Raw genomic sequence first — 19,292 nt, 5'->3', positions numbered from 1 at the left:
GGGAGGGCAGCAGAATGGGGCCCAAGGACAGCACAGCACATTGGGGCTCCAAATTAGGCAAAACTGCACAATGAGTTTCCTGACAAGACAGGGCCAAGGGATTTGCTCTGTAGATGGGCATAGTTACTGGCCCAATTCACTGTTCAGATGCCACTGTAGGTGAGGATGTAGGATGGGTTATGCAGAATCCTGGGTGCTCTGGTTATGTTTACAGGTTGGGTGGGACTAGAGGCTATATTCAGCACTGAGTGGGCCTAAGAATTAGCTTCCTGCCTGGGTGAGGCCACAGAACAGGATCCAATAGTGGCAAGGCTCACTGTTTAGAGACTGAATCAGGCTGAGCTGTGTACCAAGCTCCCTGGTCAGATGGAGCCATTAGCTTTGGTTCTGTAGGAGGGTAAAGCCACTGGCTGGGTTCACTTCTCACTTAGGTGCTACTGGTCTATAGAGCTTCCTGGGTGATCGGGCCAGTCTTCCTGGTCAGACAGTGCTGAGCTGCACTCAGCAGTAGGCAGAGCTATGAACTAGCTTCCTTCTGCAGGGCCGCAGAACAGCTGATTATGCTTCCCATTTGGGGTCCTGAGTCAGGCAGAACTACAAACCTAGTACCCTGGCCAGACGGGGTCACTGTCTTGGCTTTACAGATGGCAAACTTGCTGCTTTGGATTTCTACTTGAGCACCACTGGAAAGATGAACTCTGTCTGCCAAGATCTGAGAGTTGGTTACTATAAGATCCAGCCCACCCTTCTCCATCACGATCTCATCTCCAGTGGACTAATCCTCCAAATTCCCCCCATGAACCTCTGGAGGCAAGACTCAAGTGGGCCTCCCATGAAAAACCCCACAATTCTGGGGGAGCTAGATGTCTACCTTGGGCTCTCTTTTTTCCTACTGGAGAAACTTTAGGTCCAGAGGGGACCCTCTCGGTGTGGCACTATGCTGGCCTGGGGGAGGAGCAATGCAATCAGAGTGTAGCCACTATTCTTATCCTTCTAATGGGTTCTTTTCAGTCTCTGTGGTCCAGGGGGGTGCTTCACTCTCACTCCCATGTCCCAGGATTTTCACGGTGGTGTCCTGTGTATGGATAGTTGCTTTTTGTCTTCTTCTGAGAGGGACTGAAGTCTGGAATGACCTATGTTGCCACCTTGATGACTCATGTGACCTCTTTTATTCCTTACGTCATTAAAGGAATCCATCACTGAAGCCACTGGGTCCTTGGAGTTTTTGTTGTGGGAAGATTTGTAACCATTAATTCAATTTCTCTAATTGGTATAGAACTATTCCAGTGTTTTTCCTCTTCAGACAATAGTTTTGGTCATTTTTACCTCTCAAATATTTTTTTTTCATATCATATACTTGAGAATTTTTTGGCACACAACTCCCTTATTACCATTTAAATATTTATAGGCTCTATAGTGATGCCCCCTCTCATTCTTATTTTTGTTGAGGTATAGTTGATTTACAATATTATATTATTTTCAAGTGTACAACATAGTGATTCAAAATCTTTATAGAGTTTACTCCATTTAAACTTATTTTAAAATATTAACTATATTCCCTGTGCTGTAAAATATATCCTTATAGCTTATTTATTTTATATACAGTAGTTTGTACCCCTTAGTCCCCTATCCCCACTGGTAACCACTAGTTTGTTCTCCATATCTGTGAGTCTGTTTCTGTTTTGTTATATTCATTCATTTGTTTTATGTTTTAGAGTCCACATATAAGTGATAATATACAGTATTTGTCTTTTTCTGTCTGACTTATTTTACTAAGTATAACACGCACTGGGTCGATCCATATTATTGCAAATAGCAAAATTTCATTCTTTTTTATGGTTGATCAATATTCCATTATATATGTGTGTGTGTGTGTGTGTGTGTGTGTGTGTGTGTGTGTATACCACTTCTTCTTTATCCATTCATTTGTTGATGGACACTTAGGTTGCTTTCATATGTTGGCTATCGTAAATGTCACAATGAATATTGTAATGCATGTATCTTTACAAATTAGTGTTTTTGGGGTGTTTTTTTGGATGTATACCCAGAAGTAGAATTGCTGAGTCATAAGGTAGTTCTATTTTTAGCTTTTTGAGGAACCTCCATACTGTTTTCCAAGTGGCTGCAACAATTGAAATTTTTACCTACAGTGTACAGGGCTGGCTTTTCTCCACATTCTCCTGAACATTTCTTATTTGTTATCTTTTTGATAATAGCCATTCTGACACGTGTGAGGTGACATCTCATTGTGGTTTTGAGTTACATTTCTCTGATGATTAGCGATGTTGAGCACCTTTTCACGTGCCTGTTGGCCATCTGAAGGTCTTCTTTGGGAAAATGTCTATTCAGGTCTTCTGCCCATTTTTTAATTGGGCTTTCTTTTTAGATATTGAATTGTATAAGCTGTGTATATATTTTGTATATTAATCCCTTATGAGTCATATCATTTGCAAATATTTTCTCCCATTTAGTAGATTATCCTGTGCTTAGCAGAGTGGCATAGCGGAAGCGTGCTGTTGCCCATTTAGTAGATTTTTTCATTTTGTCAATAGTTTCCTTTGCTGTGCAAAATCTTTTAAGTTTGATTAGGTCTCATTTTTAATTTTTGGTTTTATTTCTTTTGCCTTAGGAGACAGATTCAAAAAAAGTATTGCTACAATTTATGTCAAAGAGTGTTCTATGTTTCCTTCTAGGAGTTTTATGGTTTCAGGTCTTGCATTTAGGTCTTTAATCCATCTTGAATTTATTTTTGTATTGGGCTTGCCAAAAAGTTTATTCAGGTTTTTCCATAACATCTTAAGGAAAAACCCAAACGAAATTTTTGGCCAACCCCAATATATGGTGTGAGGAAATGTTCTAATCCCATTTTTTTATATGTAGCTTCCCAGTTTTCCCAGCACCACTTATTGATAAGACTGTCTTTTCTCCATTGTATATTCTTGCCTTCTTTGTCATTGATTAATTGACAATAAGTGTGTGAGTTTATTTCCAGGATATCTATTGTGTTCTATTGATCTATGTCTGTTTTTGTGCCTATACTGTACTGGTTTGATTATTGTAGTCTTGTAGTACAGGCTGTAGGAGGGAGTGTGGTCCCTCCAGCCCTGTTCTTTCTCAAAATTATTTTGTCTATTCAGAGTCTTTTGTGTTTCCACACAAATTTTAAAATTATTTTTTCTAGTTCTATAAAATATGCCATCAGTATATTGATAGGGACCCTTTCATTCTTGAAATTGGTAGTTTGTGGGGTGTTTTTTCTTCATCAGTACAAATAAGGATTTATCAATTTATTCATCTTTTAAAATAATTTTTGCTTTCACCGATTTTCTCTATAGATTGTCTTGTGTTTTATTAATTTGTACTTTTCTTTTTATATTTCAGTCCTTCTAAATACTTTGAGCTAATTTTGTACTTCTTTCTCTAGCTTCATAACTTGGAGATTTACCATTGATTCAATATATTTTTCCTTTTCTAATATACGCATTTAAAGACATAAACTTCATTTTAAACATCATTTTGCTTTACCTATATATTTGGACCTGCTATGTTTTCATTATGTTTGAATTTAAAATTGTTTTTAATTTCTTTTGTGATTTGTCCTTTAACTTATGAATTATTTAGGAGTATGTTTTTTTTAATTTTCCAAATATTTGTCAATTTCCCAAATATCTTTTAGTTACTAATTTCTAATTTAATTCTCTTATAGTCAAACAATATACTCTGCTTGATTTCACTTTTTGCACCTTGAGATTTTTGAATATTCCCCTTGCACTTGAAAAGATTGTTTATTATATAGTTGTTGAGTGAAATTTTTCCTAAATATCAATTTGTTTAAGGTGTTGATAGTATTGTCCAGATCTTTTGTTATCGTTACAGATTTTTGATGACTTATTTCATCAAATACATTGAAAATAATATTTAAGTCTCAGTATATTTCTATTTCTTCCTTAGCTTTGTCAGCTTTTGCTTAATATTTAGAAACTTTATTTTTAGAAATGTAGGTACGTAGAATTGTTATATCTTCCTAATCAATTCACACTGTATCATTATGAGATTATTCTATTAATATCTCTATTGTATACTACTTTAATTTCCTTAATTACCTTTTTGAAAATTTAAGTACTAGAAATTATTTTATTTTATTCACATATTTACCTTATTTGGCACCTTTATTTCCTTCATTTTGATCTGAGTTTTCATCTGATGTCATTTATTTTAGCCTGAATAACTTAATTTCCTGTTACTTATGCAGATCTACTTTTTTTTTTTTTTTTGCAGATCTACTTTTGATGAATTATCTCAGTTCCAATTTATCTGAAAATATCTTCCTTGGTCTTCATTTTTTAAAGATATTTTCATAGGATTTAGTCCTTTAATAACGACTTCCTTCCATTGCTTTCTGGTTTGCATTGTTTCTGGTGAGACACAGGCCGTAATTCTCATCATTATATTTCCCAATATGTAATGTGTTTTTCTCTCAGGCTACTTTAAATTTCCTCTCTTAGTCTTTTGTTTGCATTAATTTATGTACTATGTGGTGATGTATTTTTTTCTTTGTCTTTATTCTGTTTGAGATTTTCTAACTTCTTGGATATATGGATTAATGGTTTTTCATCAAATTTGATTATTTAAGTCATTGTTACATTTTTGTACATTCTTACATTTTTTTCTGCCCTGGTATCTCAAATTTTTCCTTCTGTATATAAGATTTTACATATATACCAGTTTATATTGTTCTACAGGTAGTTAAGGCTTTGCTTTTTTTTTTTTCCAACTTTTTTCCCTCAAGACTTCTGTTTGAATTATTTATATTTCCTTGACTACAACAGTGTCCAATTTATTGTTAAGCTCATCCAGGCAATTTTTCATTTCAGACACTGTATTTTTCAGTTTCTGACATTTCATTGCTCTGTTTTTATAGTTTATATTTAGCTACTGAAACTTCTCATCTGTTTACTAATTATAGCCATCCTTTAATTTGTTAAATAACAAAAACAGCTAAAAGCTTTTTAAAATTATTTTCAATCTGTTTGTTAATTCCAGTATCTATATCCTTTGTAAGTCTGCTTCTTACTTTGGGGGAGGTGGGTGAGTTATATTTTCTATGTCTATATATAGTATGTTTTAATTGTGCGATTGATATTGTGAATGCTACATTTTTGAGAATGAATTTTTAATTATTTTAAAGAGTAAACTTTGTTCTGGCAGGCAGCTAGTTTACAGGCAGATGAACTGAATTCTTTCAAGGTTGATTTAAAGATTTATTAGAAGGAGTATAGAATAGTTCTATTCCTAATACATTTTCTTTCTGGGCTCTGAGTTGAATGCTTAGGGTTTTCAGTGAGAGATCTCTCTTTTTGCTGTTCATTACTCCAAAGTCTCCAAGTATTGTGCAACTTGCAGATTCTCTATTTGCTTCCCTCTCTGAGGCAGGCCCTTTACTTGCACAGCTAAGCACTGAGATAAAGACTTAAGAGACCTTTACATATGTTGCTGAAGTTCTTTTATATATAGCTCCTATCCTGTGGTACTTGTCCTGAAAAATTCAGCCACCACAATAGCCTCAAACTCTGATTCTCCCTGCCTTTTTGCATCAGTGATACACTTGTGCTTTTCTTGGATGCTATCTCCTTGCACTGTGGCCTCAAATGTGTCACCAGTAGGAAGCCATAGCTTCATTTGACCATTTATATTTTGACTGCCTTATTGTCCAATGTCTGCATGTAGTTAATATACTTTGTAAAGTGTTACAGTTGATTACTATGGAGATGCAAGGCTGATAACATTTACTCCATCTTGTCCAGAAGCTTAAGTTTGAAAATTCTGTTGTTAAATAATTGAGAACCCTTTACCAAGTACCAAATATGTAATAAACAATTTAAACTTATTAAAGTATTCCCTTTACTAATAACCTTAAAATTACACATATAGATTCTACTGCAGAGTTTATAAAACATGATTATAGAAATTGAAATACAACCTACTTTCAAAACATAGTTGCTGAAGAATCATTTTTTTTTTACTATTTATAGATAATTTAAAGACAGAGACACTTATTTTAGAAGACTAATCTGAACTACAGAAAAAACGATGAATTTTTGGAATTGTTTAAAGATGACAGGAAAGAAATATCACATATTCTCAAGTCAATCACTGTCAAAAAGTAGAGAGAAAGTCTACATTTGAGAATGAAACTAACATGGCTTGGACTACCCTTTATACTATATAAGAATTCATTGTTTTAAAGCTTAATTTGTTCTCTTCTCTTTATCATCTATATTTCTTACTTCAACGTATGGAAGATTTATGAATTAAAGTATACACTCCTAATAGCTTTGGAAGTTAAATATTGAAATCTTTGCACAAAGAATTGTTTAATTTTCCTTTGAAAGGTAGCATAAACTATTATATTTTAAGCATAAAGGAAATTAAATTATACTCACTCTACTACAAGCACCAGTAGTGGTCTCACAGACTGTGAGGATGGAGATGTTCTGAGGTCGATTTAACCATCTGACCACCGTCTTGGTATTGCTTACCCATTTAACCATAGTGATATAGTATTCTCTAGTTCGGAAACAAAATTAAAATTTACATTTAGAGCCAGAGAACGTGTACAGCACCAATAATATACACTTGTTATTTTACATGCAGAATAAATGAAACACTATAAGGATGTCACATCATGTTAATCTCCATTTATATATATATACACATCTGCTTCTTCAAATATTGACATATATAAATACAAATATATGTGTGTGCGTATGTATGTAAACACATGCACATATACATATATACATAAATATATAGAAAATTTGAGAATAAATTTGAAAGTGAATGATTTCACAGAAGCAAAATTTTTGGAAAAAATAAAAATAATCAAGATACTAGACATTCATAAATAATCTTCTATCGATCAGTACAATGCTAACATGTGTAAAATAAGAAAAAATTTTCTAAGTTATATTCTATTTTACTTTTTCAAAAATTCATTCAATAATCAATTAAGGAAGATGGCGGAAGAGTAAGACGCGGAGATCGCCTTCCTCCCCACGGATACACCAGAAATACATCCACACGTGGAACAACTCCTACAGAACTCCTACTGAAGGCTGGCAGAAGACCTCAGACCTCCCAAAAGGCAAGAAACTCCCCACGTAACTGGGTAGGGCAAAAGAAAAAACAGAGACAAAAGAATAAGGACGGCACCTGCACCAGTGGGAGGGAGCTGTGAAGGAGGAAAAGTTTCCACACACTAGGAAGCCCCTCCGCGGGCGGAGACTGCGGGAGGCGCAGGGGGGAGTTTCGGGACCGCGGAGTAGTGCACAGCGACGGGTGCGGAGGGCAAAGCGGGGAGATTCCTGCACAGACGATCGGTGCCGACCGGCACTCACCAATCCGAGAGGCTTGCTGCTCACCCACCGGGGCGGGCGGGGCTGCGAGCTGAGGCTCGGGTTTTGGTTTTGGACGGAGCTCAGGGAGAGGACTGGGGTTGGCGGCTTGAACATAGCCTGAAGGGGTTAGTGCACCACGACTAGCCAGGAGGGAGTTCGGGGAAAAGCCTGCACCGGCCGAAGAGGCAAGAGACTTTTTCTTCCCTCTTTGTCTCCTGGTGCGCGAGGAGAGGGGTTTAAGAGCGCTGCTTAAAGGAACTCCAGAGACGGGCGCGAGCCGCGGCTAAAAGTGCGAACCCCAGAGACGGGCGCGAGCCGCGGCTGAAAGCGCAAACCCCAGAGACGGGCGCGAGCCACGGCTGAGGGCGCGAGCCCCCGAGACGGGCGCGAGCCGCGGCTGAAAGCACAAACCCCAGAGACGGGCGCGAGCCGCGGCTAAAAACCGCGGACCCCAGAGACGGGCGGGAGACGCTAAGGCTGCTGCTGCCGCCACCAAGGGGCCTGTGTGCGAGCACAGGTCACTCTCCACACCCCGCTTCCGCGGAGCCTGTGCAGCCCGCCACTGCCAGGTTCCCGGGATCCAGGGACAACTTCCCCGGGACAGCGCACGGCGGGCCTCAGGCTGGTGCAACGTCACGCCGGCCTCTGCCGCAACGTCACGCTGCCTCTGCCGCCCGCAGGCCGGCCCCGCACGCAGTGCCCCTCCTTCCCCCATCCCCCAACCCCCGGCCTGAGTGAGCCGGAGGCCCCCGAATCAGCGGCTCCTTTAACCCCGTCCTGTCTGAGCGAAAAACAGACGCCCTCCAGCGACCTACACGCAGAGGCAGGGCCAAATCCAAAGCTGAGCTCCTGTGAGCTGTGAAAACAAAGAAGAGAAAGGGAAATCTCTCCCAGCAGCCACAGAAGCATCGGATTAAAGCTCCACAATCAACTTGATATACCCTGCATCTGTGGAATACCTGAATAGACAAGGAATGATCCCAAATTGAAGAGGGGGAATTTAGGAGCGAAATCTATGATTTTTTTCCCTTTTCCTCTTTTTGTGAAGGTGTACGTGTATGCTCCTGTGTGACATCTAGTCTGTATACTCTAGCTTCCACCATTTGTCCTAGGGCTCTATCCGTCCATGACCTTTTTTTAAAAATTCTTTTTCTTAATAATTAAGTTTAATTGTAATAACTTTATTATACTTCACCTTCGTTCTTTCTTTCTTTCCTTCCTTCCCTCCCTCCTTTAGACAACGAATCACCCCAAATTGAGGAGGTGGTATCAGGGAGCAGGATTTATGATTTTTCCCCCTTTACCTCTTTTTGTGAAGGTGTATGTGTATGCTTCTGTGTAAGATTTTCTCTGTATAGCTTTGCTTCCAACATTTGTCCTAAGGTTCTATCCGTCCCTTTTTTTTTTTTTCTAAATATTTTTTAATTCAATAACTATATTATACTTTATTTTATTTTTACTGTATCATCTTTCTTTCTGTCTTTTTTTTCCTTCTTTCCCTCCTTCCTTCCTTCCTCCCTCCCTCCCTCCCTCCTTTCTTTCCTTCTTTGCTTCTTTCTTCCTTCCTTCCTTTCCTCCTTTCCTTCTTTCTTTCCTCATACTTCTACTAATTCTCTCTACTTTTTTCTCCCTTTTATTCTGAGCCGTGTGGATGAAAGGCTCTTGGTGCTCCAGCCAGGAGTCAGGGCTCTGCCTCTGAGGTAGGAGAGCCAACTTCAGGTCACTGGTCAACAAGAGACCTCCCAGCTCCACATAATATTAAACAGCGGAAATCTCCCAGAGACCTCCATCTTAACACCAGCACCCAGCTTCACTCAACGACCAGCAAGCCACAGTGCTGGACAACCTATGCCAAACAACTAGCAAAACAGGAACACAACCCCACCCATTAGCAGAGAGGCTGCCTAAAATCATAATAAGGCCACAGACACCCCAAAACACACCACCAGACGTGAACCTGCCCACTAGAGAGACAAGATCCAGCCTCACCCAGCACAACACAGGCACTAGTCCCCTCCACCAGGAAGCCTACACAAACCCACTGAAACAACCTTAGCCACTGGAGACAGACATCAAAAAACAACGGAACTACGAACGTGCAGCCTGCAAAAAGGAGACCCCCAAACACAGTAAGATAAGCAAAATGAGAAGACAGAAAAACACACAGCAGATGAAGGAGCAAGATAAAAACCCACCAGACCTAACAAATGAAGAGGAAATAGGCAATCTACCTGAAAAAGAATTCAGAATAATGATAGTAAGGATGATCCGAATCTTGGAAGTAGAATGGACAAAATGCAAGAAACAGTTAACAAGGACCTACAAGAACTAAAGATGAAACAAGCAACGATGAACAATGCAATAAATGAAATTAAAATCACTCTAGATAGGATCAATAGCAGAATAACTGAGGCAGAAGAACGGATAAGTGACCTGGAAGATAAAGTAGTGGAAATAACTACTGCAGAGCAGAATAAAGAAAAAAGAATGAAAAGAACTGAGGACAGTCTCAGAGACCTCTGGGACAACATGAAACGCACCAACATTCGAATTATAGGGGTTCCAGAAGAAGAAGAAAGAAAGAAAGGGACTGAGAAAATATTTGAAGAGATTATAGTTGAAAACTTCCCTAATATGGGAAAGGAAATAGTTAATCAAGTCCAGGAAGCACAGAGGGTCCCATACAGGATAAATACAAGGAGAAACACGCCAAGACACATATTAATCAAACTGTCAAAAATTAAATACAAAGAAAGCATATTAAAAGCAGCAAGGGAAAAACAACAAATAACACACAAGGGAATCCCCATAAGGTTAACAGCTGATCTCTCAGCAGAAACCCTACAAGCCAGAAGGGAGTGGCAGGACATACTGAAAGTGATGAAGGAGAATAGCCTGAAACCAAGACTACTCTACCCAGCAAGGATCTCATTCACATTTGATGGAGAAATTAAAACCTTTACAGACAAGCAAAAGCTGAGAGAGTTCAGCACCACCAAACCAGCTTTACAACAAATGCTAAAGGAACTTCTCTAGACACGAAACACAAGAGAAGGAAATGACCTATAGTAGGGAACCCAAAACAATATATAAAATGGAAATAGGAACATACATATCAATAATTACCTTAAATGTAAATGGACTAAATGCTCCCACCAAAAGACACAGATTGGCTGAATGGATACAAAAACAAGACCCTTATATATGCTGTCTACAAGAGACCCACTTCAGAACTAGAGACACATACAGACTGAAAGTAAGGGGATGGAAAAAGATATTCCATGCAAATGGAAACCAAAAGAAAGCTGGAGTAGCAATTCTCATATCAGACAAAATAGACTTTAAAATAAGGACTATTAAAAGGGACAAAGAAGGACACTACATAATGATCAAGGGATCGATCCAAGAAGAAGATATAACAATTGTAAATATTTATGCACCCAACATAGGAGCACCTCAATACATAAGGCAAATACTAACAACCATAAAAGGGGAGATCGACAGTAACACATTCATAGTAGGGGACTTTAATACCCCACTTTCACCCATGGACAGATCATCCAAAATGAAAATAAATAAGGAAACACAAGCTTTAAATGATACATTAAACAAGATGGACTTAATTGATATTTATAGGACACTCCATCCAAAAACAACAGAATACACATTTTTCTCAAGTGCTCATGGAACATTCTCCAGGATAGATCATATCTTGGGTCACAAATCAAGCCTTGGTAAATTTAAGAAAACTGAAATTGTATCAAGTATCTTTTCCGACCACAACGCCATGAGACTAGATATCAATTACAGGAAAAGATCTGTAAAAAATACAAACACATGGAGGCTAAACAATACACTACTTAATAATGAAGTGATCACTGAAGAAATCAAAGAGGAAATAAAAAAATACCTAGAAACAAATGACAATGGAGACACAACGACCCAAAACCTATGGGATGCAGCAAAAGCAGTTCTAAGGGGGAAGTTTATAGCAATACAAGCCCACCTTAAGAAGCAGGAAACATCTCGAATAAACAACCTAACCTTGCACCTCAAGCAATTAGAGAAAGAAGAACAAAAAAACCCCAAAGCTAGCAGAAGGAAAGAAATCATAAAAATCAGATCAGAAATAACTGAAAAAGAAATGAAGGAAACAATAGCAAAGATCAATAAAACTAAAAGCTGGTTCTTTGAGAAGATAAACAAAATAGATAAACCACTAGCCAGACTCATCAAGAAAAAAAGGGAGAAGACTCAAATCAATAGAATTAGAAATGAAAAAGGAGAAGTAACAACTGACACTGCAGAAATAAAAAAAATCATGAGAGATTACTACAAGCAACTCTATGCCAATAAAATGGACAATCTGGAAGAAATGGACAAATTCTTAGAAATGCACAACCTGCCAAGACTGAATCAGGAAGAAATAGAAAATATGAACAGACCAATCACAAGCACTGAAATTGAAACTGTGATTAAAAACCTTCCAACAAACAAAAGCCCAGGACCAGATGGCTTCACAGGTGAATTCTATCAAACGTTTAGAGAAGAGCTAACACCTATCCTTCTCAAACTCTTCCAAAATATAGCAGAGGGAGGAACACTCCCAAATTCCTTCTACGAAGCCACCATCACCTTGATACCAAAACCAGACAAGGATGTCACAAAGAAAGAAAACTACAGGCCAATATCACTGATGAACATAGATGCAAAAATCCTCAACACAATACTAGCAAACAGAATCCAACAGCACATTAAAAGGATCATACACCATGATCAAGTGGGGTTTATTCCAGGAATGCAAGGATTCTTCAATATACGCAAATCTATCAATGTGATAAACTATATTAACAAATTGAAGGAGAAAAACCATATGATCATCTCAATAGATGCAGAGAAAGCTTTCGACAAAATTCAACACCCATTTATGATAAAAACCCTCCAGAAAGTAGGCATAGAGGGAACTTTCCTAAACATAATAAAAGCCATATATGACAAGCCCACAGCAAACATCATCCTCAATGGTGAAAAACTGAAAGCATTTCCACTAAGATCAGGAACAAGACAAGGTTGCCCACTCTCACCACTCTTATTCAACATAGTTTTGGAAGTTTTAGCCACAGCAATCAGAGAAGAAAAGGAAATAAAAGGAATCCACATCGGAAAAGAAGAAGTAAAGCTGTCACTGTTTGCAGATGACATGATACTATACATAGAGAATCCTAAAGATGCTACCAGAAAACTACTAGAGCTAATCAATGAATTTGGTAAAGTAGCAGGATACAAAATTAATGCACAGAAATCTCTGGCATTCCTATATACTAATGATGAAAAATCTGAAAGTGAAATCAAGAAAACACTCCCATTTACCATTGCAACAAAAAGAATAAAATATCTAGGAATAAACCTACCTAAGGATACGAAAGACCTGTATGCAGAAAATTATAAGACACTGATGAAAGAAATTAAAGATGATACAAATAGATGGAGAGATATACCATGTTCTTGGATGGGAAGAATCAACATTGTGAAAATGACTCTACTACCCAAAGCAATCTACAGATTCAATGCAATCCCTATCAAACTACCACTGGCATTTTTCACAGAACTAGAACAAAAAATTTCGCAATTTGTATGGAAACACAAAAGACCCCGAATAGCCAAAGCAATCTTGAGAACGAAAAAAGGAGCTGGAGGAATAAGGCTCCCTGACTTCAGACTATATTACAAAGCAACAGTAATCAAGACAGTATGGTACTGGCACAAAAACAGAAAGATAGATCAGTGGAACAGGATAGAAAGCCCAGAGATAAACCCACGCACATATGGACACCTTATCTTTGATAAAGGAGGCAGGAATGTACAGTGGAGAAAGGACAGCCTCTTCAATAAATGGTGCTGGGAAAACTGGACAGGTACATGTAAAAGTATGAGATTAGATCACTCCCTAACACCATACACAAAAATAAGCTCAAAATGGATTAAAGACCTAAATGTAAGGCCAGAAACTATCAAACTCTTAGAAGAAAACATAGGAAGAACACTCTATGACATAAATCACAGCAAGATCCTTTCTGACCCACCTCCTAGAGTAATGGAAATAAAAACAAAAATAAACAAATGGGACCTAATGAAACTTCAAAGCTTTTGCACAGCAAAGGAAACCATAACCAAGACCAAAAGACAACCCTCAGAATGGGAGAAAACATTTGCAAATGAAGCAACTGACAAAGGATTAATCTCCAAAATTTACAAGCAGCTCATGCAGCTCAATAACAAAAAAACAAACAACCCCATCCAAAAATGGGCAGAAGACCTAAATAGACATTTCTCCAAAGAAGATATACAGAATGCCAACAAACACATGAAAGAATGCTCAACATCATTAATCATTAGAGAAATGCAAATCAAAACTACAATGAGATATCATCTCACACCAGTCAGAATGGCCATCATCAAAAAATCAAGAAACAATAAATGCTGGAGAGGGTGTGGAGAAAAGGGGACACTCTTGCACTGCTGGTGGGAATGTGAATTGGTTCAGCCACTGTGGAGAACAGTATGGAGGTTCCTTAAAAAACTACAAATAGAATTACCATATGACCCAGCAATCCCACTACTTGGCATATACCCTGAGAAAACCAAAATTCAAAGAGAGTCATGTACCAAAATGTTCATTGCAGCTCTATTTACAATAGCCAGGACATGGAAACAACCTAAGCGCCCATCATCGGATGAATGGATAAAGAAGATGTGGCACATATACACAATGGAATATTACTCAGCCTTAAAAAGAAATGAAATTGAGCTATTTGTAATGAGATGGATAGACCTAGAATCTGTCATACAGAGTGAAGTAAGTCAGAAAGAAAAAGACAAATACCGTATGCTAACACATATATATGGAATTTAAGGGAAAAAAATGTCATGAAGAACCTAGGGGTAAGATAGGAATAAAGACGCAGACCTACTGGAGAACGGACTTAAGGATATGGGGAGGGGGAAGGGTGAGTTTTGACAGGGCGAGAGAGAGTCATGGACATATACACACTAACAAACGTAGTAAGGTAGATAGCTGGGGGGAAGCAGCCGCAAGGCACAGGGATATTAGCTCGGTGCTTTGTGACAGCCTGGAAGGGTGGGATGGGGAGAGTGGGAGGGAGGGAGACGCAAGAGGGAAGACATATGGGAACATATGTATATGTATAGCTGATTCACTTTGTTGTAAAGCAGAAACTAACACACCATTGTAAAGCAATTATACCCCAATAAAGATGTTTAAAAAAAAAAAAACAAAAAAAAAAAACAATAATCAATTAAAAGGCAAATATTATTGATTTCATAGTTATTTCTTATGTATGACTTCCATGTTATCTCACTTTGTCCACAGGACTTGAGCCACAGAGCCATGAATGGTTTGCTTTGGTCTTTTTCCATTGAGGGACAATGGAAATATAATCTTATTCATAATATTTTTTACAATATTATTTTTTAATCTTATTTATTTGAAAAAGTTTAAAACAAAGAAGGAATCAAACTGAAGAATTTGAAGGGTTACGGAATTTTTGGTAAAGTGAGGATGCTAATCAGTGGAGCCTATAATGTCCTCATGATGGTTGTAGATTGAGAAAGCTTATATTTTTCCTTTATAGATTCTATGTCTGGAAATTTACATAATATATCACAAACTCCCCCAACCCACACATAACAAAATGCAATCATTAATATTGATTCAATTTATGATAAAAAGAAAAAAAATTTCCAACAAAATTGCCCAGTTTCAAAATAGATTAGATGATTTAGAAATGGTTTGAAAAATGCCATCCATGAATATTGTCTTAAAATGAATGCATCAGGTTTTTAAGTGACTTTGAAAAAAATCACCTATGAAAGTAAAACCTTGTAATACAAATCACCTCTCCTTAGACACACTGAGTTAGACATTCAGCTACCTGAATCTCACATTTCTAACATTATTGAGTAGTTAGTGCTTCCTCTTGAAAACCAGTTAGCCCATCAAAGTAAAGATGTCAGAAGGACAAGCATAACTTGTCATACAGTGAATACTGCCATATCTTCTTCAATAATCTCTTCAAGCTATCCAGCACCTTTCACAACTAGCTGAGTCTCACTTGAAAATTGCCTAGAAACTCAGTGAAATCATAAAATAAAGTTATCTAAATAAAGTGAACAAGGCAACTTTGAATCAAATATGCTACTGGTTTAGGATTAATCTTTGGCCAAATCAATGGGCCTTGTGATTCTTTAAAGATCTGTGTCTTGTTCACTTTCACTACGCTTTGTTTAAACTGATGTATTTTGCATGCATTACCATTTTGGGCAGCGTGAATATTAAAAAAGGAAAAATATAGGCATTAACTTTTAAGAAATTTACCTAGAAGGCTTAGCATGGAGAAAAATGACAGTGGATACTATAATTAATCAGGAAAAAAGTGCTGAATTGTGATAATATATATTTCTGAGTAACTGGCATAAATGTTGTGCAAAACTGAAGTAAAAAATAATTTGATTGTTGTAAACAACTGACCAAAGACTGCAAAATCAAGGTGGTAATAGTTATTGAAAAATCTGGAGAGAACTGACATATAGAAGAATTTCAAACCTGATCAGAAATTTGTCTCATTTAGCTAAAGTGACTAATATTATATTTTGTGCCAAATGAGATGAATTAATATGAATGGTTTTTAAAATAAATAACAACAGGAACAACAAAAAAAAATTTAAATATTCATTTTGAGTGTTTTCCTTTCAAAGTAGCCCTCAGGTGAAATGTTTTAAGAATATCTTTGTAATGTCTTCCCAGACACTGACACATTATATTAACTATATAAGATGTGAAATCTTGATTTAAAAGAAAATTCATACTTAAGAAACATTAAAATTCAACTGGTGCATATCTAGTGAATAAATGGTTTTTAAAGAGAACACTAAGTTAGGTATAAAATTAAGTTAAAAATTATTTATAGTCAAGACACATAATAATCAAAAAACCAAAATTTAAAGACAAAATATTAAAAGAAACAAGGGAAAAGCAACAAAAAATATATAAGGGAATCCCCAAAAGGTTAACAGCTGATCTTTCAGCAGAAACTCTGCAAGCCAGAAGGGAGTGGAAGGAAATATTTAAAGTGATGAAAGGGAAAGACCTACAACCAAGATTACTCTACCCAGAAAAGATCTCATTCATATTCGACAGAGAAATTAAAAACTTTAGAGGTAAGCAAAAGCTAAGAGAATTCAGCTCCACCAAACCAGCTATACAACAAATGCTAAAGGAACTCCTCTACATGGGAAACACAAGAGAAGAAAAGGACCTACAAAAACAAACCCAAAACAATTAAGAAAATGGTAATAGGAATATACATATTCATAATTACCTTAAACATGAATGGATTAAATGCTCCACCCAAAAGACACAGGCTTGCTGAATGGATACAAAAACAAGACCCATATATATTCTGTCTATAAGAGATCCACTTCAGACCTAGGGACACATACAGACTGAAAGTGAAGGGATGGAGAAAGATATTCCATGTAAATGGAAATCAAAAGAAAGCTGGAGTAGCAATACTCATATCAGATAAGATAGACTTTAAAATAAAGAATGTTACAAGAGACAAGGAAGGACACTACATAACGATCAAGGGATCAATCCAAGAAGAAGATATAACAATTATAAATACATATGCACCCAATGTAGGAGCACCTCAATACGTAAGGCAACTGCTAACAGCTCTAAAAGATGAAATTGACAGTAACACAATAATAGTGGGGGATTTTAACACCTCACTTACACCAATGGACAGATCATCCAAACAGAAAATTCATAAGGAAACACAAGTTTTAAATGACACAATAGACCAGATAGATTTAATTGATATTTATAGGACATTCCATCCAAAAACAGCAGATTACACTTTCTTCTCAAGTGTGCATGGAACATTCTCCAGGATGGATCATATCTTGGGCCACAAATCAAGCCTCAGTAAACTTAAGAAAACTGAAATCATATCATGCATCTTTTCTAACCACAATGCTATGAGATTAGAAATCAATTACAGGGAAAAAAATATAAAAAACACAAACATATGGAGGCTAAACAATATGTTACTAAATAACCAAGAGATCACTGGAGAAGTCAAAGAGGAAATCAAAAAATACCTAGAAACAAATGACAACGAAAACATGACGATCCAAAACCTATGGGATGCAGCAAAAGTAGTTCTAAGAGGGAAGTGTATAGCAATACAATCCTACCTCAAGAAACAAGAAAAATCTCAAATAAATAATCTAACCTTACACCTAAAGAAACTAGAGAAAGAAGAACAAATTAAACCCAAAGTTAGCAGAAGGAAAGAAATCATAGAGATTAGAGCAGAAATAAATGAAATAGAAACAAAGACAACAATAGCAAAGATCAATAAAACTAAAAGCTGGTTCTTTGAGAAGATAAACAAAATTGATAAACCATTAGCCAGACTCATCAAGAAAAAGAGTGAGAGGACTCAAATCAGTAAAATTAGAAACAAAAAAGGAGACGTTACAACACACACCACAGAAATACAAAGCATCCTAAGAGACTACTACAAGCAACTCTATGCCAATAAAATTGACAACCTGGAAGAAATGGACAAATTCTTAGAAAAGTATAACCTTCCAAGACTGAATCAGGAAGAAATAGAAAATATGAATAGACCAATCACAAGTAATGATATTGAAACTATGATTAAAAATCTTCCAACAAACAAAAGCCCAGGACCAGATGGCTTCACGGGTGAATTCTATCAATCATTTAGAGAAGAGCTAACACCAATCCTTCTCAAACTCTTCCAAAAAATTGCAAAGGAAGGAACACTCCCAAACTCATTCTATGAGGCCACCATAATCATCCCGATACCAAAACCAGACAAAATACTACAAAAAGAGAAATTTACAGACCAATATCACTGATGAATATAGATGCAAACATCCTCAAGAAAATACTAGCAAACAGAATCCAACAAAACATTAAAAGGATCATACACCATGATCAAATGGGATTTATCCCAGGGATGCAAGGATTCTCCAATATATGCAAATCAATCAACATGACACACCATATTAAGGAATTGAAAAATAAAAACCATATGATCATCTCAATAGTTGCAGAAAAAGCTTTTGACAAAATTCAACACTCATTTATGATAACAGCTCTCCAGAAAGTGGTCATAGTGGGAACCTACCTCAACTTAATAAAGGCCAAAAACGACAAACGCACAGCAAACCATTCTCAATGGTGAAAAACTGAAAGCATTTCCTCTATGATCAGGAACAAGACAAGGATTTCCACTCTCACCACTATTATTCAACATAGTTTTCGAAGTCCTAGCCACGCCAATCAGAGAAGAAAAAGAAATAAAAGGAATACAAATTGGAAAAGAAGTAGTAAAACTGTCACTGTTTGCATATGACATGATACTATACATGGAGAATCCTAAAGATGCCACCAGACAGCTACTAGAGTTAGTCAATGAATTTGTTAAAGTTGCTGGATACAAAATTAATGAATAGAAATCTCGTGCATTCCTATACACTAATGATGAAAATCCGAAAGAGAAATTAAGGAAACACTCCCATTTACCACTGCAACAAAAAGAATAAAATACCTAGGAATAAACCTACCTAGGGAGACATAAGACTTGTAGGCAGAATACTATAAGACACTGATGAAAGAAATTAAAGATGATACCAACAGATGGAGAGATATACCATGTTCTTGGATTGGAAGAATCAATATTGTGAAAATGACTATACTACCCAAAGCAATCTACAGATTCAATGCAATCCCTATCAAATTACCAATGGATTTTTTACAGAACTAGAACAAAAAATCTT

General features: G+C 36.8%; 1 protein-coding gene across 9 annotated transcripts in view; it reads right to left on the bottom strand.

Moving 5' to 3' along the window:
* DPP10 (dipeptidyl peptidase like 10) overlaps positions 1-19,292 on the bottom strand; it is a 1,311,492-nt gene that overhangs the window by 92,525 nt on the left and 1,199,675 nt on the right. For all 9 annotated transcript variants that reach the window (XM_032638357.1, XM_032638358.1, XM_032638361.1 and 6 more), the window contains one exon: positions 6,444-6,567. In XM_032638357.1, coding sequence (XP_032494248.1) covers positions 6,444-6,567 — 124 coding nt within the window. The remainder of the gene's footprint in view (positions 1-6,443; positions 6,568-19,292) is intronic.

Source organism: Phocoena sinus, chromosome 7, assembly GCF_008692025.1.
Source record: "Phocoena sinus isolate mPhoSin1 chromosome 7, mPhoSin1.pri, whole genome shotgun sequence".
Classification (NCBI taxonomy): domain Eukaryota; kingdom Metazoa; phylum Chordata; class Mammalia; order Artiodactyla; family Phocoenidae; genus Phocoena; species Phocoena sinus.
Note: the sequence above shows the minus strand (reverse complement) of the source record. Positions and strands in the feature narration are given on the sequence as shown.